Source organism: Heloderma suspectum, chromosome 4, assembly GCF_057233095.1.
Source record: "Heloderma suspectum isolate Gila_16-S chromosome 4, 16-S_ref, whole genome shotgun sequence".
Lineage (NCBI taxonomy): Eukaryota > Metazoa > Chordata > Lepidosauria > Squamata > Helodermatidae > Heloderma > Heloderma suspectum.
In genome coordinates this window covers 165,685,621-165,707,203 of record NC_139461.1, presented here as the reverse complement: position 1 = coordinate 165,707,203, position 21,583 = coordinate 165,685,621, and the positions used below count along the sequence as shown (strand labels likewise).

The 21,583-nt window shown below is 43.9% G+C and overlaps 1 protein-coding gene across 2 annotated transcripts in view; it reads right to left on the bottom strand.

Moving 5' to 3' along the window:
* The window catches only part of PRRX1 (paired related homeobox 1), a 104,710-nt gene that overhangs the window by 6,842 nt on the left and 76,285 nt on the right, over nucleotides 1-21,583 (bottom strand). For both annotated transcript variants that reach the window (XM_084851080.1, XM_084851081.1), the window contains exons 2-3: nucleotides 17,875-18,050; nucleotides 3,127-3,308 (exon numbers count right to left, since the gene is read on the bottom strand). In XM_084851080.1, coding sequence (XP_084707206.1) covers nucleotides 3,127-3,308; nucleotides 17,875-18,050 — 358 coding nt within the window. The remainder of the gene's footprint in view (nucleotides 1-3,126; nucleotides 3,309-17,874; nucleotides 18,051-21,583) is intronic.

Genomic DNA, 21,583 nt, shown 5'->3' with positions numbered 1-21,583 from the left:
GCTATCTAGAGGGTTTCGGAAAACCTTTCATTGCTTGCTTGGAGAAATCTTGTGTCCTCCCCCGCACCCCACACGTGGTGCTGATACACCATAAGCTTGTCGATGTTGTGAGTTCACTGTGAGCCAGCACTGAGTGGAAAGGAAAGGTTCCTCCTGTGCAAGCACCGGGCCATTACTGACCCCTAGAGGGACGCCACTTATGCTGGCATTTTCATGGCAGACTGTAGCGGGGTAGTTTGCCATTGCCTTCCCCAGTCGTGACTACCTTTCCCCCAGCAAGCTGGGTACTCATTTTACTGACCTCGGAAGGATGGAAGGCTGAGTCGACCCGAGCCAGCTACCTAAGACCCGGCTTCCGCTGGGATCAAACTCAGGTTGTGGGGAGAGTTTTGGTTGCAATACTGCCGCCTACCACTCTGCGCCACACGAGGCTCTATTGAGTGATCATTTGAGAGCTCTATTGAGTGCTCTATTGAGGCTCATTGAGTGGAAGTTTATACATAATAGGTACTGACCTGTGATGTCTGTGCTAAATACCTCTGGGAACTGGTGCACTGAATGAGTGTCTGAATGGTTCAAGGCGAACAATTTTGAAGAGGAATAAACTAATCTCCATTAAACATAGCAAGGTCCCCAGAAAAACCTGTTAATTTCAAGGAGGCTTGTGCAAGATAATTTTCTGGTGGATAATACTCCGTGTATTGTGGGCCCAGTCTGTCATTGTGTTCTGCCTTGCTTTCCACAGTCTGGCTGGCAATAAAAAGATGAATGCATACCAGGCAAAGGCCTATATTTTCCACATGATTCACATTTGTTTTGTTTGTTTTACTCAGTTGTACAGGGTTTTGCCAAGAGAGTTTCCCAGGAGTTTTGCACAACTGTCCATTTGCCATTTTTGTATTTTAGAATTTCAAAGGATGATCTATGAGGGTGGCAGATGAGGATGGCTTCCAGTGTTGTGGGAGAAGAAAACAACAGTGATGAAGCCTGGGAATACTTCTTCCTTTTGGCATGAGTGGTCCATTGCTATGGAAACATGGGGTTTGCTTATAATTTGGCAGTAATTAGAGGAGTACCTGATCAGATACAAAGGCAGTATTGATGCTGCAAACTAGTGCTGAGCTAAAATGGAGAGGGGGCAGTTTCCCCAAAATGAAAATAAAAGATGTTCACCTGAAATGCATGATGGTGCCCCATTTCAGCCATTTTTCAGGGATTGTTGCAGAAGTGCAGAGTAACTGTTTGATTGCTAGAATGATCCCCAGTTGGCTAGGATTGTGCATGTGCAAAACAGAAAGCACAGCCTTCAATCTAATGGGTTTTATTAGCCCATAGTGATGTCAGCAGTTGCCTAACTCTAACTGGCTGCACAGCACTGTGATGTCATCACATCCAGCAAGAAAGTCCTAATTGGTTGGGATTATTTGAGGAGGGATGAAGCAGCTGGGGAACAGGTTGCCAAAGCAGCAGCAGCAGCAGCAGCAGCAGCAGCAGCAGCAGCAGCAGCAGCAGCAGCAGCAGCAGCAGCAGCAGGGGAAACGTTGAAGAAAAACGTGTTGTGAATAGTTACAAACTGCCACAAAAGTCAGGACCAAGTGTTTTTCAGTGGGTTGCCCCTCACCTCCGAAAACATTACTTCTAAGGCAAAAATCAAATCTAGAGAACATTTGGATCAATATGGTGATAAGCTGACACCCCACGTCTTGGATTCAAGCTAGACCAGCCCTATAGCATACATAATGTGGGTTAACTGGGATGCTGGGGGGTGGGGCGGGTGGGGAGGCATTATGTGTGAAGTGCTGAAGTAGACATGCTTGGAATGCTTTTCAGACTCTATTATTCTTCATCTTTACCAGCTCCACAGACCAACCTCTAAATCACAGTTCAGTCCCTTATGTATATAAAATATACAAAACACCTCTCACTGAAGAGGTCTGTAAGTGGCAAGACCTCTGGGGAGTGTGGTGTAGTGAGTCCCTGTGCAGAGGCATACTCCAGCCCCTGTGGGATCCATGGTGATGGCAGAGTAGAAAGCAGACACTGCTCCCACGACAGCAGTGTCTTCACACAGGGCTTTACTTTCCCTGCCTAGGTGTGAATGGCAGCCATTCACTTATAAGAGAGAAAGTAAAGGGATGCACTACTGGGTAGAATCTAAACCTAGCTCCTCCAATGCCTGAGGGGAAGAGCAGGTTTAGCTGCCTCACAACTGTCTCCCTGGCTGCAGATGCTTTACTTTGGCCCAATGGGAGTCACTAAGAACCAGGTAAGCAGTTCTTTATAGGCCGGGTTCCAGTTTTTGATCATGCTAAAGTGTGATGCTTTCTGAAGAAAATGTCTCATCACTAGGAATGTGTTTATTCCATTGAGAAGTAGGTATTTAAACCAAGTAAGCAAGGTAACAATGAGTAAAAATGAGTTCTTTATTGAAGCAAATCCACATAACGTTCAGTGTTCTACCTGGAGTGCCAGCTCTTGCCACACACCTCTCCTCGCTTTCTTAGATTTCCAGAAGTGAATGAAAAGGCCACCATGGCTCCACAGAATCACTTTGCTTTCCAGCACAAAACAAATTCAATAACTGAGCTATCCCCTTTCATTTTTGTATAGCTACCACCATCTGTATGGGGTGCTTTGGTTAGAAAGAGTCCATGTCGTACTTTTCCCAAGTTAGCCTTTAGAGTATATCTACTCTTCAAACTTGCATGACTTTTAAGCTAGTTTTCCAGTAGTGGCTTCCTCCAAAGAATCCTGGGAAATGTAGTTTGGTGAGGATGCTGAGAATTCTGTCAGAGATCCATATTCCCCCTTCACAGAACTATAGGTCCCAAGGTTCTCTGGACAGAGGGAATGCCTTCTAAACCAGTCTGACAGTGCAATCCTGTGCATGCTTACTCAGTAGTAGATCCAGCTGTCGTAAATGGGGCTTACTCCTGGAAAGGTGTGCATAGGATTGCACTTTAAGCATGGTCCTGCACAGATATGCCCAATTCCCCATAGAAAATTGGTACTAAGCAGGTCACATTTGAACAATGCTGAATAGTTTTCTAGATTTCCCCAGAGTATTGATGCAGGAACTGGCTAGACATAACAAGGGTGGAGTGGAGAGACGTGTTATACAGTCACCTGTAAGGAGAGGCCGTCCCCCAGGAGAGATAGTCAGTGGGTCTTGGAGCTGGGCGAGGTACAATTGGCTGCTCCACTGCAGTCACATCCCCTGAGTAGGACTTGAGGAGGGATGCGTTCTTGTTGGCCAGCATGGCTCTCTCATTCCTGCGAAACTTTGCCCGCCTGTTCTGAAACCACACCTAGGAAGGGAGGAGAAACACATCCATATCAGCGGTGAGATGCTCTTGCGTGGATGTCCTTCCTTCCCATGTGCTGCTGGAATCTTAGGGAGCTTCTAGCCAAGGCTTTTACGGTGCCATTGCCTTGCCTCATTCACAGGTGCCATCGCCTTGCCTCATTTACAGGGGGTCCAGACAATGGTGTCTTCTATTCGTGACCCTCCTGTGTTTTCTTACAGCTTCTTCCATTTTTCCCTTAATGCAGAAAATCCGTTAAGGAGAAAAAGACAGAACAGCAGCCCAAGGCCTTCTGACTACTAGTGCTCGAAGCCCTCCATCCAGAAGCACCCTTATTTGTTTCACCATTAGACACAACAAGGAGAGAAGGTAAGAATTAAAAGACAAAAATAAGACCAAATAATTATAGAACAGGAAGTAAACATAGCAGAAACCCTTCCTAGAGTAACATCTTGTGCAGCCATCATTCAGCTCAAATGCAGGTAGCACGTAACCACAAACGTCCACCACATGAAAATCAAGGAAGATCTGTTACTGCTTCACAGCCACTGAGGCAAAGGGAGCCACAGTTAAAATGATCTCTTTTCCTTTAATTGTCATTAGAAATGTTTTCTGTTGTTTTGACCAAAACTCACAGTCTTTCAATAATGAGTAACCAGACCCTATTCATAAGGCCAAATTAAACATGCACGTGTTATTAAACACAACCTGGTAGGGGTGTTGCTAGGCACGTAAAAGATTTGGAATACAGGTCCATAGGCATAACATTTGTATATTCTTGTTTATATCTATATATGCAAATTTAGAAATAATTCCTAGAATTTATTTAGATTTCACAGATGGCAAACCCAGACAATTAATTTCCCATCCATATCACACCAAATAAAACAAATTACGTAGTTAGTTTGCAGCCCAACCCCAGGTCAGTAATTCTTTTCAATTTTAGTTAATTTGCAATGATTCTGAACAAGTGTGAAAAATTGCACAAAAAAGAGTTGCTGGTAGGTTTTTCATGAGCGCTTTCACACTTTTGCACCAAAATAGAGTTTCAAAAATTTGACAAAGCACTAATTCAAAACCAAGGGCAACTTAGGGGTCACCCCCAATTAATTTTCCAATTCCCACCCAGATCCCATTCCAAAATTTAATCAATTCCCCTTCAGTTAATTAACCCCATTCAATCAATCATCATTATTTCCTTATAAGATAGACTGGTGCACAATTCTCTTCAGGGGGGATCAAAATGTTGGGTGGGTGCTGGGTGTGAGCCTCCAGTAATCTCCTAGGCTCTAGGCATGAGGGCTGGAGACTGCGGCAGAGGATGTAGAGCAGAGAATGGCAACCTAATGCCCTCCAGATGTTTTGGACTACAATTCCCATAAGCCCCACCAGCATGGGCAATGGTTAAGGATTATGGGAGTTGTGGGTCCAAACATCTGGATGGCACCAGGGCCCTGTCTCCATGACAACTAGGAATGTCAGAGAATTCCGCGACGGATCTCGGTGAGGCCGAATGCCAGTGCATTCGGCCCCCGAAAACCATCGCAGAATGAAGCCCCCCCCAACCCACAAAAGGTGCGCAGGACAAAGTGCCCGCCGCACCCACCCCACGAAAGGCGCGCGAAACAGAGCACTTACCTGCTCCTGTCCGTGCTGCTATGCGAATGGCAGCCGTCCTGCGGCCGCCATTCGCTTCCTCCTTCTTCAGCCATGATAGGCTACGTAAATACTATTTACGTATTTACGTAAGGGCCATTTGCGTCCCTGCGGAGGCCGTGATAGGCTACGTAAGTATTTATGTAGCCTATCACGGGGGGGGGGGGGAACCCCAGCGTACGCAAATGGCGGTAGCCGCTGCCATTTGCTTAGGCTGGTTTTCTTTCCCCCTTGCCGTGATAGGCTACGTAAATATTTACGTAGCCTATCACGGCTCACTACAGGGACGCAAATGACGGCGGCTACGACAGCTGCCATTTGTGTCCCTGCAGGGCTATCCAGCGTCCGGATGTCCGGCTGCAGGCGGCTGGAGCCGGCCGGCAGCTCGTGGCTTGGCCGCGGAGCGGAGCTGGCCAGCCAGGATTCCGGGGGGAGGCACTCTGTGCCTCCCCCTCCAGCGAGGATTCCAGGGGGAGGGACGGAGCGCCTCCCCCCACCTGCGGAACCCGGCAGAGCCAGGTAAGTGGGGTTTCGTACAAGTGAAGGGAGGCTTACCTGGATTTTTGTCAAGGAATTGGCTTTGGTGCCCTTTGGTCCGTGCAGGACTCCATGAGCCCGTGCACCGCTCCAGTATAAGTCGCTTCACATAACATACTTCTGGGTGGGGTGGGAGGATTGGAGTAAATGTCATCAGATTTGCAGGGGTTGCTCAACCAATAAGAAAGTCCCCCCCCCCGCCCCAGCCAGGCTCTTCTTTTTCCTTCCCCTGATACTCCCATAAAGCGATGGATGGAGGCTTCGCCTCATTGACCACAATGGGAGTTACTTCTGAGGAAACCCCTTTCCTAAGCCATGCCCAATTCCAACTGTTCTTTATTTCCCCCCCTCTAAAACCACTATCTCACTTTGTTACTATCACACGATAGCGCTAATGCGCAATAGTGACATAGTGAGAGACAGGGGGCGTAGCTGTTGCTGGACAAATGTGTGATAGTGACCTAGTGACATTAAAAACAAAGCCTTTGTAGGTGTGATTTTTTTAACTTTCTTTTCTGGATGGGTGATTTCTTTCATGTCTCTATGCCTCTATCACACATTTGCTCTATCACGCAAGTGCTCTATCTGCTCTATCACGCAAGTGCTCTATGAATAGTGGCATAGTGAGGGAGTGAGATAGGGGATATAGGTATTGCTGGACAAATGCGAGATAGTGACATACTAAGATAGTGAGATAGGGGGAAGGTGTAGGTACTGCCAACAAAAGCGCTATTTCGGTTTAACACTTTAATTTTTAAAAAGAAGTTAGAGGCTGCCCAGAGCACACCTACAGTTTGCAGGGATGGCTACCAGAGTTTAGTGGTAGGCAAGGTGAAGTAAATGCCATGAGGTAGCACAGAACTCTGATAGACAGCCCTGAGATGGCAGAAACAGTGGGGAAACACAGGTGGGGAAAACACTGGGGAAACACCCCTTGACTGGGGTCAGTGAGGTGAAATACACACCCCTGGGCAGGGCTATCATGCCAGAGTGAATGCACACCACAACAGAAGCATAGACAAGCTGAATTAAGGAAAACAATTAGACTAAAAGTAGTCTCAGAAGAACCGTTTTTTAGGCGTGAAACTCCACAGTGGCTGTGAAATAGCCACGACGTCATGTATCCCTAATGACGTCCAAATGCAGCCAACTCGGAGTAAGTCACTCATGGAGACACCCCCCAGGTTTCCTACTCCTGAGGTAGCAGAAAGAGCACAAAGAATTATTCTAGGAAGGAGAGTAGAGCTGGAAGCAGGCAGGCAGGCAGGCAGGAAGGGGCAGGTTTGGGGTGTGAATCAGGGGGCGGGGAAGGATAGAGTAAGGACTGAGCACTGTGGAGGGGACAGAGGGAGCCTGGAAAAATAAAAGAGAAGAGGAGGTGGAGGCTGAAGGGGTGGAAGAATGGATCTCTCCCTTTTTCTGCTCTGCAGTTTCTGGGGTTGTCTCTCTATCTGGTGGGAACTTGTGACTTTCACCACCCCCAGAGAGACACACATACACACACAGAGAAAGACACAAGCAGAGAAGGCTAGGACATCCCACACTTAACACCACTTCTCCATGCTCCACAATGCAGGTCAGGAAGACACACAAAGATCAAGAGGAGCCAACCAAACACACACAGAAAACTAGTGGTGCATGAGAAACTCATTTCAGTTCATGTTTGATCAGAATTTATCCAGTTCGCACCTTCCAGACTGAACATGGACTCAAACACAATCTACAGTTGAAATCTGTACATTTCTGAGTTTGTGAGTTGTGCACCAAAAAAACCCATGTGTCTGATATCATGTGTACATTTGAAAAATGCACATGAAAAATGTGTAATTTTGAAAAATGCATACAAACATGCTTTAATCAATGGGAGGAGAAGATGCACACAACTGATGCGTACATTTGGAAAATATGCATGAAAATACACACAAATTTTCATGCGAAAGAAAAAACAAAGTTTGCAAACTGGTATGGACTTGAGATGGAATGAGCTTCAAGGTAGAATCTGGAGAACTTCAAGGAGCTGAAGTCTGGCTTGTATGCACATCCCTACACAAGACCAGGATCCAACACACACTTGGAGTGTCCAGGGAAGGATCTCCTGCCCAGGTTAATTAATGTTTTAGGAGGGAAAATAAAAGATTTCCCCCTCTTTCTCTTCCAGTTACACATCTCTCTGTCCCTTCTCCCACTTCTTCCCCCAAGCCCCATGCTTCACTTTTTTCTCTTTTGCTTCCTGGAAGACACACCGCCCCCCAGTGTGGCAATTATACTTAGAAAATGCAGGTTGCTTACCTGTAACTGTGGTTCTTCAAGTGGTCATCTGTGTATTCACACATATGGGGTCTGCACCTGCGTGAAGCCTCGTTTGGCAACATTCTGTAGCTGAGGAAATCATTTTTTGGTGGGAACCCTCCCCCACAGCCCACTGCGCATATCCCAGTGGGTTCCCACCTGTTCCCTCAGTTCCTTGAGACCTACTAATGGCCTCGTTACCAAGGGAAATATCTCACTCCAACATCGACAACAATAGTGACATCGACACTGAAGCGGGGACAATGGGTGGGTTGTGTGAATGCACAGATGACCACTCAAAGTTACAAAGTTACAAGTAAGCAACATGCATTTCTTCTTCGTGGTCTCTGTGCATCACATATGGACGATTAACAAGCTGACTTACCAGAGGTGGGTAGAAACGTTGTCATGCTATTGGAGGATTGATGACAGGACTGCACAGCCAAAACTGCAATCCTCCCTCGCCTGGAGCCCTGGACATCCAGCCTATAGTGTGAGATGAAAGTTGATGGCTTCACCACATCGCATCTCTATATAAGTCCGGTATCGACACTCCCCTGCTGAATGCGGTGGAGGTGGACATGCTTCTACTAGAATGAACCTTGATGGGACTGTCAAGCTTCAATCCTGCAAGTTCATAGGCTAACTTTATAGCATGCACGATCCAGGAGGCAAACCTCCGAGAGGAAACCTGCAATCCCTTCTTAGGGCCTCCGTAACAGACAAAGAGTCTTTGGGATTTATGAAAAGGTTGTGTCCTAGACTTGTAGAATGCCAGTGCTCAACGTACATCTAAAGTATTGAGCGTTGTTTCCAATTGAGAGTACAGTACTGGGAAAAAAGTGGGAAGAACAATATCCTGATTTACATGAAAATCAGACATAACCTTAGGTAAAAAGGATGGGTCGGGTCTTAACACTACTTTGTCTTTATGAAAAATGAGGAATGGCGTGTCTACACAAAGGGCACATAGCTCACTCACCCTTTGTGCAGTAGTTATGGCTATTAGAAACACCACCTTCCAAGACAGAAGCCGAAGATCGATCTTAGCCAGCGGTTCAAACGGTTTTAAAGTCAAGATCTTCAAAACAACAGATAAACTCTATTCCGGAACGAAAACTTGAGTTGGAGGAGCTAAATTTTTCAGACCTTGCAGAAACTGGCGTGTTGTTGGATGAGTAAACATGTAAACCCATCCATAGGAGTATGGAATGCTGAAGGAGCAGCTAAGTAGACCTTAATCAAAGTGGGCTTCAATCCTCTTTGGAAGAGACTGTGGAGAAAGGTAAATACAGCCAGTAATGGCACCGACTAGGAATTGAGGCCTTGCCTTGAGAAGATGCAAATGTGGTAAAACTGTTCCGCTTACTATCATATGCCCATCTTGCAGATGGTTTGAGGGCTGCATCCAGCACTGTTTGAAACTCCACGGACAGACAGCCTAACTTGACCAAAGTCTCCATGCCATAAGATGCAGGGTGTTGAGATCTGGATGACGGATGCAACCATGATCCTTGGTCAGTAGCGTTGGAATCAACAGTAGCCTTAAGTATCTCATGTTTGCCAGATTGAGCAGAGGGACAAACCATGGTTGTCTCGGCCACCACGGCATTATTAGGATACAGTCCATGTTGTCCGTCCAAATTTTTTGCAGCACCTTGGAGATTAGAGGAAAGGGGGGGGGGTGTAGAAAAGATCTTCTGCCCAACAAATCTGAAAAGCATCAGCTAGCGACCCATCTCCCAGACCTCCTCTGGAGCAAATGTTGTTGCATACCATGTTCTGAGTGGCTTGCCCCATTCTGGAAGAGTGAGCTGAGGAGGGGATGAGACAGCTGTCACTCATGTGACATCTGATAGGTCCTGCTTAGAGAGTCTGCCAGATTGTTGTCCTTCTCTGGTATGTGAAGGGCTGTGACTGTAATTCCCCTTTTGATTGCCTACTTGAGAAGTTCGACAGTCATGTCCACGCGGCTTGGGGAATGAATTTCTTCCTGCTTGTTCAGATACCACAACACCATGGTGTTGTCTGTTAGTACCTGGACATGCCTGTAAGAAAGGTGAGTTTTGAAAGCTTGGTGCGCTTTCCTCACTGTCAAGAGTTCCAGTGTGTTGATATGTAGTGGCCTGTTGTGTCTCTGCCAAAGACCCTGAATCTGAAGGGGCCCACAATGGGCTCCCCATCCTAGTCGAGATGCATCGGTCACCAAGACTAGAGATGGGGGCATCGGTATGAATGCTGTAAGATAGCTTGGTTGCGTCCATCAAGTCAAGTTGCTCACTACATTGTCTGATACTATTAACCACACTCTGCAAGCATTGGCCTTGGGGTCAACAGATTTCAGAAACTAGCTTTGCAGGCACCTCATGTGGAGTCTTGCCCATGCTATGACTTAAACTGTAGATGCCATCAGACCCAGTAGCCTCTGGATTTGAAAGGCTGTTGTCCTGCAGCAACAAGAAATCTTGTGAGCTAACTCTATTAAAGCTCAACGTCTGTCCTGAGGTAAGTAAGCCCTCGCGGTTGTTGCATCTAATACTGAACCTATGAAGGGGATCACTTGCATGGATTCCTTTTTCTTTGTTTATTATTAGCCCCAACAAATTCAATAGGTTCCTGATGAGTAGAACTGATTGAGTAAGATGATGTTTGGACAGCGCCAGTATTAACCAGTTGTCTAGTTATGGGTATATCTTGATGCCTCGAGTGCGAATGTATGCACACCCCACTGCCATGCATTTTGTGAAGACATGCAGTGCAGTTGCCAAGCCAAAAAGAAGATGAGGCTGGACAGCCAACTGTCAGGGATGCTCTGACTTGGATTCCTGCATTGAGCAGAGGGTTGGACTCGATGGCCTTGTAGGCCCCTTCCAACCCTACTATTCTATGATTCTAAGATTCTAAGAACTGTGAACTGGAACATCTGATCTCCGATCAGAAAGTGAAGGTACTTCTGATAATCTTCCCTGATGGCAATGTGGAAGTAGGCGTCTTTGAGGTCCACTGAAGGAAACCATACACCCTGACAAAGTAGAGGGATAACAGTGGCAAAAGTAGTCATTCGAAATTTTCTTGTCCTGATGAAGATGTTGAGGCCCCTGAGATCCAGAATGGGATGAAGTCCTCCATCTCTTTTCAGTACCGTAAAGTAATGGGGAAAAAAATCCATTCCTCGTTTGGTAAGGTATAATTCTTTTGATAGCTCCCTTCACTAGAAGCGTAGTTGTCTCCAACGTTAGAACCTCCAAAGGTGGTGTAATATTGACAGTACTGAGCGGAGGGAGGACTTAGAACTCTAAACGGTATCCAAATTAGATGATATCGAGGACCCATTTGTCTGATGCTATGGCCATCCACTTTGGTAGGAAACGGCATAAGAGGAAACTGAGGAAAATGGGAGGTATAGTATCATGGTGAATCTGGCAGCGGGCTAAGTCAAAGCCATCATTTAGAGGAATTGTCCCCCTTAGAGCATGGTTGAAAAAAGTGATTAGCGGGGTATTGTTTTCTCTGAGGCTGTTGTTGATAGAATTTGGGGGTCCTATCCTGGTATTGGCATAGCTGCTAGAATTATTGTTGTCTAAACCACTTTGTTGATGGTACTGCTGAGAAATTCCCATTTTCTTAGAGGTGTTCTTCACCTTCTGAATGGCATCCATCACCTCATCAGTCTTAGAATTAAAAAGGCCCTCCCCATCAAATGGAAGATCCTCTATACATGACCATGCCTCCACTGTCTTTATTTATTTATTTATTATTAAATTTATTAATCACCCATCTGGCTGGTCACCCAGCCACTCTGGGCGATGTACAACATACAATAAAACAGTTTAAAACAATAAAATTCTACAATAAAAACATTTCCTAAAATACCCTAACCCACCCCAAATGCCTGCCTGAACAACCACGTTTTTAATGCACGACGGAAGCTCATTAAAGAGGGGGCATGACGGAGTTCCCTAGGGAGGGAGTTCCACAGAGTGGGGGCCACCACAGAAAAGGCCCTCTCCCTCGTCCCCACCAGTCTAGCTGTCCTGGCTGATGGGACAGAGAGAAGGCCATCTGAGGCTGATCTTGTTAAGCGGCCTGTCTGGTGCTGCTGGAGGCGCTCCTTAAGATAGGCTGTCAAGCCAGCAGACCTGAGCCAGGCATGCCTACTGCTCCCACCATCACCTTTGCATTGCAGTTAGCCTGGTGACGAGTAGTATTGATCTGTTGTCGAGATAACTTTACTGCCTGCGTTTGTTTGGAAAAGCTGGGCAAGTTCTCTCTGGTCCTCCAGGAGATAGTCACACAAGGATCCAATCTTTTCCCACAAGAAGAGTTGATATCTCAACATTGTGGCCTGGTAATTAGCTACACGGAGCCCAAGTGCAGACAAGGAATAAATTCTCCTGCCCAGTAAATCCAACCTGCGACTCTCCTTATCAACCGGTGAGGCATGAATTTTTTGGGATTTGCCCTGTGATGATTCTATTATAGTAGTATAATACAATTTGGGTGTCGATCCGTGTCCTTCTCCTCCACCTTGTAGAGGGATTCTAAATGCTTCGACGTGGGAGCCATTGAAGAGGGGGTTTCCCAGGACTCCTTCACAGTCTGAAGCAACGTTGAAAGAAAAGGAATGGAAATTGGAGCTGACGCCTCCGTGCATACAACATCAAAACCCAGGTCCTGTAACTTCTCTGCTGGTTGTTGGGTCTCAATTCCTAACAACTGTGCCATCCTTAGTATCTGTTTGGTAAAATGGTAATGGTCCTCAGAAGGTGAAGCTCCTTCACGAATCCCCACAGCACTGTCTGGGGAAGAAACCGATGGCGGTACCAAGGACACAGATGTAAATTCTGAAAGACAGTTCTCAATGGACTGCGGAGACGAAGCTGCTCCCTTCTCCTTAGGTGCTGAGCTGGATAGGGGCGGAAGAGGCCGCGACCCAGCTGATCCCACGGTTTCAGAAACAAGTGGAGCTGCTGGCCTTACTGTAGACTGTGTGTCCGCTCAACCAAGTAGAATGCGCTGGGACTGGCAGAGGAGGCAAAAAGGGATCCTCTTGTGGTGGTCTCAAAAGGTTTGCTGAAGGTGCTGAACAGTACCGAGGGGATGTTGCTCCTACGTATCTTGTCTGGTCATCGAAAGCATCACGGTGGTAATACCAGTCATCGTACTGATAGTGCATTCTGGGTGGAAACAACCAGTCATCATATCTATCCCAGTCGCGTACTGGTGAGCGTGATCTGTATCCAACATCCCTCTCATAGTTGTCACAATAGGGTATACCTGATCATTCCGAATGAAAGGAATTTGGTAATGTATCCCTATGTAAGCGCTCCCTCAATACCAGGGGAGGAGACAGCTGTAATTGAGTCGGTGAACCTCAGGGAGCTATCGGTGGCAACACTTCTCTGATTTCACCTTCCAAAGGTTCCCCTCCGCTCTGCTGCACACTCAGTTTGATATTAAAAATAGACACACACCCCACCACTTTATAGCCAAACAAATCAGCACGTACGTATTTATTAAAGACACAAATATCTAGTTTGACTCTCAGAAAGAACACAATGAACTATGTAATGAGGGATGTCTTCAAGTATCTCCTCTCCAAAGGTTTCTATGATTTTAACTAGAAGATGCTTTTCAATATCTGCCCATCTAAAATTGCAGGGGACATTTGCTCTCCTTAAAGAAAACTTGGACAGATCAAGCAAATAGTTTTCCAGATCATAATAAAGTTTTATCTGCTTCAGTAGGAACACCCCCCTCCCACAAATTAAATTAAAGTGACAATTTCATAGGGTTTAGCCCCCAAACTTGTTTTCAGTGCCACAGCTGAACCTGATAACTGATTAAGTGTGGAGTGACTCAGAGTCTTCTCACACATTTCATTTTAAGGGTACACCCCTCTCATATGTTTTTCCCCCAGAGAGTAGCTGTGCTAGTCTATTTCAGCAAAAACAACCAAGAGTCTTGTGGCACCTTCAAGATTATTTATTCTGCCATAAGCTTTTGTGGACACTGTCCATGTTTTCTGCACATCTTCTCTCCTCAAAGTAGCCCTTCAGTTGCATGAATAGTCCATTTTCCAAACACTCAAAGCACAATATTGTGTGCCTCAAAAAGTGCAGTTCTTCCTCCAGATAAGGGCATCCACTGCTCTTTTGACTGCTGTATGGAACAAGGTTCCACACCCACGCCCCCTTACCCATTTCCAAGCATTTCAGGGGTGTTTTTATCCTCTGTAAAAATCCATTTTGCACTGTACTGTTTTTGTGCCCTCTTTCTCCAGCACATTCAATGGCCTATGCTTTCTACTTAACTAAAAAAAAACCCTTTAGGGGTGTGAAACATACTAGATGAGAAGCTAGTTGTGATCTGGTCAAATCACTGTTAACACTCCACTGACTGGTACTGCACCTGGAAGCCACCACAGCTGGGAATTAGGAGAAAAACCCTCCCCCTCAAGTGAGGCTTCCCCCACCCCACCTCTTCTCCGCTGCATTTGTACAGATATCAAACTACTACTGCTGTAATGGCTGTCTGCACCCAGCAGCAGGCAGCTCCATCTACACCCCCTTGTCCCTTCTCTTCAAAATATAGTTGACAGTCTTGCAAGGCCCCTGGCTCTCACCTTAGTGAGTGCAGAAAGCATATGTTCCTTTGATTAAAAAACAGATAGGGCACCTCCACGAGAACCTCAGCAAAGTCCATAGCCCTGCAAGATTTTTTTGGCGCCCTGTTTGGCTTAGAACTTTGCCTATGCCATAAATTCAATTTGAAAAAATAGACATAAATTTTCTACACATTTTTCTCATTTTCAATGAGTTCCTTCTGATTGTTAAAGCAGAGAAAGCTACAGCTGCTTCTAGAGTTAATAGTTACTTCTCCCGCTGTGGAATTCCATAAGTTAGATTTAAGCCCACAGCAGAAAGAATAAAACTCTTTGCAAAATACGGATATTTTCAGTTCCTTGGGATGAAGACTCTCAGTACAACCCAGTCCAAACTAAGCACTTTTGAGCCCTTTTGGTTTTCACAGAAATGATTTAAGCATGGATTGATTGTTGAACTCACAGGAGATTTAAAATGGCAGTTTGTGTTGGATTGTGTTCTCTGCCTTGCACAGAGCATTTAAGCACGAGATCTCTCTCCTATGTTGGTCACAGTTATTATCATTGATTATGCAAATATCTATAAAGTGCTCTTGAACTCACTTTAATAAATATCATGATGGAAAAACCCTTTTGGCTACAATTTTAATATTCTAGTGATCTCTGCCCCAAGATGCCTTGAGAGCAAGCTGGATGAATCATATATTCCAGGAACTAGCAAATATGCCCAAGGGGATGGTCTCACACCCATTGTCCCCTTTAACACACAATACGCTTCTTCCAAAGCCAGACTGGGGAAGTGTCATAGTTAAGAAACTTCATGTCCTGATAGGTGGAAAGTTTCTTCTATCCTGTCCCAGCTACCTGTAATAATTAACACCGGGCCTGCAGAGCTTGCTTCAAAGCTAACTTTCCTATTGACTGGATCCAATGTCCAGTTTTGGAAGTTTTATATTGTTGTTGTTCTGTTTGTTAAATTCTATATTTTATTTTGATTATAAGCTGCCCTTCAAATACTGTATTGTTGAAGGTGCAGGGCAAAAATCAAATGTCATCAGTCCCTAACCCCATACCTGATCGGCTAAGACTGCCAAAGCAAAATTCCACCATCAAAAAACATCCTTTTTAAGGAGTGGCACTGTGTGTGTGTGTGTGTGTGTGTGTGTGTGAGAGAGAGAGAGAGAGAGAGAGAGAGAGTCGGAGATATAGTGAGGGAAATAACAACCCAAAGTAGAAAAGTTAAGATTTATTTTACCATTTATTTTCTAAAATGCCTGTTTTGTTGATATTTCTGTATTTCTGTGTTTTCCCAATAAAACAAAAATGAAACACCACACTCTGTTAAAACAAAACAAAAACCTACATGCTGTTTTTCAGGGCTGAAGGAAAAGGAAAGGAGTGCTTCCCTACCTTTTTTCTGTTCATGTGTTGTTTTTAAAGAAAATAAAAACAACAAGAAAATAAAGATAACGACTTCCGCTCGGAGCCAATGTCGCCCTTGCAGCACCCCGCAGACTCTCCATGGGAAGCTATCTCAAACAGCTTTTTAAAAGGTTGAAAAACCTTTTCATTTCTCCCCTGGAATGAAAATGGGAGTCAAGGCAGCATCTGGATTAAGTCTTGGTAAATTAGTCACCTCGGTGAAGCGGCAGGGGGGCTGGATTCCAAGACTACCCTCCCAGAGCTTAATCATTGCCAAAAGTTGTTTTGAAACACCTATTTAAATAGGAGAAATTAGGGCTGACGTGCTACATTTAATTTATCGATTAAGAAATACCAGCAACATCTGAGGAATGGTTTAAGAAATATTAACAATATCTGAGGATATCTGAGGACCTGCAAGATCTGTTTGAAGAGAAACATGGCTACAGCAAAGAGAAAAAAAGGAAATGCATCTCCACACACTCCCCCCGTACCTCCTTTGGCAAAGGCACCGAGAACTGAAAATATAGGGGAGTTACTTACTCTGATAAAAACTTTGTCTTCGCAATTAGCTGGACAGGCTAAAAGGTTGGATGTAATTCAAAATTCCATCACCACCCTGCAAGGGGCTGTGGATTTAATTAACAATTCTTAGTAAAAAAAAAAAAAAAATGGAGGTGAAGGGGAAGATAGGGTGGCAGCCAACGAAACTGCGTCACAAGCGTTTAACAACCCGCTCGTCAGAATTTCTCAACTGGAGGCTTTTACTCGCAGAGCTAGTATACGTATAATTGGCGTTAAGGATGTGCCTAGTGATGTAAATTTGTCTACTTTCGTAGATAAGCTTTTGCATGAGATACTCCCTGTGCCATTTGATTATTTACTTGATACTGAGCAGGCATTTCATGTGCCAAATGCCAAAGGGACTGGCTTATATGATTATAGTCCAATTTGCAAGAATCTCCACAAAAAATTATATCCTGCGTTTGGCAAGAGGGAGTGGAAATCTTTTTTGGAAACAAGATAAAGTTATGTTATTTCCGGATTACATTAAAGAAATTGCTGAGAAAACAAGACAATTCATCAAGGTGAAAAATGTGGCAAAACAAATGAACTTACAATATTACTTAAAATATCCTGCTACATTGTACATTGTTTCTGAAGGTCAGATAAAGAAGTTCCCGAATCATGAAATGGCGGAGGCGTGGCTAAACACAAAAATGAGTGAGATCTCTGTTACAGCCCCATGAACTGGAATCCATAAACAGCTTTTGTTAACTGGTTATGTCTAATCTGAGTGACTCAGATTAGGCCAGAGTTAATTGCTTATATATATATATATATATATATCCGTCTGCTTTCTCTTATTTTTCTTTCTCCTTTTTAAAAAAAAAATCCTTCTTCTTTAAAATGGATATGACATACTGTACCTAAATATACTGTTTGAGGGTGCATAGAAATGTGCACACTCATTTATATATCTAGTATAAAATATATTACTGATTGTTGTAAGGTTGTTTTTTAACCTTTATTATCATATAACATCATAAAACCTATTAGTGATTTGTTATCATTATTTATCCTTTTTAATTTCTATCATCATCATCATCATCATTATTATGAGACTGGCTATATGGTCACTGGAAATGAATTGCAGGCCTGCTTCCTTGTTATAAGACTGATGACATGATAAGATTAATCGTGCTGTACTGAATTGCAATTTTATCAATGTTATAGGTATAATTTTTAAGTGAATGGAATTTGAAGCCTGTGTGTACTGGAGTTTAAATGTAATCCTTTTACATATTTTTTCCTCTTTTTTCTCTCTCCCCCCCCCCCTTTCTGGTATTGTTGTGTCCTCTTAAGACTACTGTATTGTTGAGAAACTGTAGCTACCAATTAGGTTGTTGGTATTGTTTATTTCATTTATAAAGATAAAAAATAAAATAAAAAGTATTTTCAAAAAAAGAAAAGAAAGATAACATGGAGTGATGCAGGGCAGGGAGAGTTCTAGGCCATCTCCTGGGCAAGTGGTGCTCCTATGAAAGCTACAGTGATTACCTGGACCCTGGCTTCAGTAAGGTTGACCCTGCGTGCGAGGTCTTCCCGTACAAAGGCATCCGGGTAGTGTGTCCGCTCGAAGACTCTCTCCAGTGCCTGCAGTTGACTGCTGTTGAAGGTGGTTCGGTTTCGTCTCTGCTTTCTCTTCTTTTTCTCTTCAGAATTCAGCTGGTCACCTGGCAGAGGAGAGAGGGGGCGATTTTAGATATACAGTATCTGGATTCATTAGAGTTACAAACTAATTTTGGATGTTTTTAGGAGATGAATCATCTCTCTTTTAACTGTGGACACACCCTGACAGCACTGAAAACAATTAATAAAATGTCTGTGTCAGTCTTTCAAAACTCCATGTTTAAGGTAGTCCTTAACCATGATGAGGTGTAAATTGCCATGTGGTATTTCACCCCCCCCCCCGATCCTTATGTTAGTGAAAAAGCAATGTTTTTACTTTTACGGCTTTGGGGGTCAATTCTACCCATATTTGAAAGATTGGGACAACCGAAAAACCATCTACATAAGGTGATAGGGATAAAAGTTACTCTACCAAATGCTGTTTGAAGTCAGAGAAGGGGCAGATGTCATCTCTGCATCAATGCAATGACAGAAAATCCCATGCGCTTCATATAACTGTTTTGTCTGTCCTACACTACTACTGCTGCAGTTGTAAAATGTGGTGATCGTGCATAGACTGCTGAGGTAATATGTACTACAGTTACCAAGTCTGTGAGATTTGTTGTTGTTGTTGTTGTTACCAATTATTTTTATTTTATTTATTTATTGCATTTATATCCCACCTTTTTTCCTCTTGCAAGGAACCCAGTAATTGACAACATATTATTGCACTGTTATATTTATCCAGATGGTATAATTATATGTACGGAAATGGGACATTTAAAAAAAAATATTTATGTGGGGTCAGTTAGACTACATATACCATTCATGTAGGTTTTGGTATTTTACACTGTGGGGTGTAAATGACCCTGAAGACATATGCAAATATATTGTTGTATTGGAAAAGGGAAGATCTCAATAAAGGTTTCTTCTTCTTTTTTACTTTAATGGTGCCGTGCTGAATAACTCTCACCAGGTATTTTATTTGTATGGATTTCTTGGGGTATATTTGACCCCAATATTGGAACAGTTAATTTTTCTGTCAACGGAAGGTTATTCAATTAAAATTAAATAAATTCATGGCATGCAAACCTCAATATAGAGAGATGAAAGGGAAATAGGTATTGCTTACTATATTGTATGGTCAGTATACTATATTGCCACGGAGCTCCCTGTTTCTGTTGTGCCAGCGGGACCCACCACTGGTGCTAGAGGAAGGTAGGAAGGTAGCGCTTCCTAAAGGACCTGTGGAAACAGAAATACTCATTTCTGGAATGTGACAGGTCTGTGGAGCTCCCTTCTGCAAGCTCCATGGACCTGCCCCATTCCAGAAACAGGTGTTTGGGCTAGTTTCCATTTGCTTAAGGATCTGCTAGCTTCCTGTTGCTCTAGAAATGAATCTAGCTAGGACAAGGGCAGCAACGGATACTGCCCTATATTACCACTCAAGTTTAGAAGGCATGCCATCTTTAATATTGTCTTCATTTCCTATTATGGAAATGAAGTAAAACCAAAATATTTTGAATAAGCCATTGTGACCTTAAGTTTTAGTCCCTCTAATTAAAATTGGCCCCACCAATGAATCAGCTAAAGCTGTCACACTACAATTACACATCTCTGCATTGCAGTTTCGCTTCTAGAAGTCTAATGAATGCACCAGAATCTGCACTGAAAGCCAGATTTTATACTTTGCAACATGACTGCCACCATCTTGAATACCAGTGTTATTTGCTTTAATTTAACAAGAATTAAATAAGCATAAGCAGATTTGAACCTTTGCCTGTAGGGATGCTTGGGGACTGACAGGGCAGGGCGGTTGCTGGCTGAGCTCCTGGGCCAGGTGGATTGGGGGTGCAACGCTGTCATTGTCCATGTTGTGTACGTCATGATGCAGAAGTGTGCATCCCTGTCACTGTGTGGGCGGTATCGGGCATTGTCTCCAGTTCAGTGGTGCTTCCAGGGATTCTGGGCTCATGTCTGCAGTTCTTATGAATTTTTTGTATTTTCTACCCATGTGTTTCCCCCCTTCCCTCTTGGGCTGAGCAAGCGTTGTGTATGGTAGCCACACTGCCAATGTAGCAGTGGAATAACTCCATCCCCAGTGTAACTGGAGTACAGGATTGTTCTGTTCGACATTTAGCAATTAGACTTTGTTTCTATTTTAGTTCTATTATTTACCAGCAAACATTCCTCTATGTTTCTCCCCTGTATTTCTTTGCAGATGTATAGAATCCAAAATGGCTTCCGTAATTCATTCTACAATACCTCCCTGCCAGCCTGCATCTGAGATTGTGCAGTGTAGTCTCAGATGCGGGAAGGAGAGGGATGACTGATTTATTTTTACTTCCCTTCATCAACGGACCCTTGTGTGCATCTGAGACTGTTAGATAAGAACAGAAGAAGAACATAAGCTGCCTTGAGTGCCATTTTTGGGTAGAAAGGCGGAAGATAAATAAATTGAATGACATGAATTGAATGACAAAAACATATAGAGGACAAAGCGTAAGACAGAGTAAGGTGGCAATCAAGATATACAAAATGCTAATCTAGCAAGCACCTGTGTCTCCCCACAAGGATACTTTCTTCTTCTTCTTTTGAGATTATTTCCCCAGAATATGAACTTTATATCAGTGGGGATAGAGTCCTCTTTGTTCAACCTTTCTTCTGTTTGCCAGTCAATCAAAAAACAGAGACGCAGCATGAAGCCATGTCAGCAAGCAGTAACAAAGAACATATCGCAACTCTATACATCCCAGTCTAGCACTAGGAAGTTTTAATACACACAATAGGTGAAGCAACCTTATATGGTGTCAGATTGGTCCATTCTTACCCAGCACTGTGTAATTTGACTGGCAGTGGCTTTCCAAGGATGCAGGCCTATTCAGAGTCATTCCCACACCTACTACCTGTGGAGATCTTTGAATTCCCTTCCTGCAGTTCTGAGGAAAGCCCCGTTTTTGAAGTTGGTATTTGCTTTGGCAGAAATCCCCTATTGGCAGCAATGGGAGATTTCTTCCCAATGTGAATACCAGCTTCAGAGGAGGGATTTTCCTCTGGAGGAAAGGGCTGGATTCCCTCTCTGTGCCTGCTCTGATCCCATTAATCACCAGCTCCTCCATTAAGGCAATTTGCATTTTTTAAAACCTGTATGTTGAATGCAGTTACTTTAACATGGTGTCTAGTTTGGCCCTGGATCATATTCAGTGCATCTTAGGTTGCCTTTTGCTAAGTTCAGTTCTCAGATTCTTCCCAAAGAGAAGATATCCGAGGGATGAAAATAAAATAAAAAACAGAGAAAAATCACCAACATTCTTCAGCTGCTGCAGGATATTATATATATAAATCAGCAGAGGGTTCTGGGGGAAAATATATTATAAAGCACAAATTCTTAAACTGATCAAAGCCATATGCATCAGGAAAAGACTACTAAGGAGTAAAAGAAAGAGCCCATTGGCCCTGTCTTTGTCACCAGGGAAGTCTAGTCTCTGGAGCAAATGGGACTTTATCCATGTCATCATGCCTGTAAGAGATGCTAAGAAATTAGTGTCTGCAAAAGCAGGGAGATTTATATATCCTGCAAGTCAAATCCAAGTTTCAC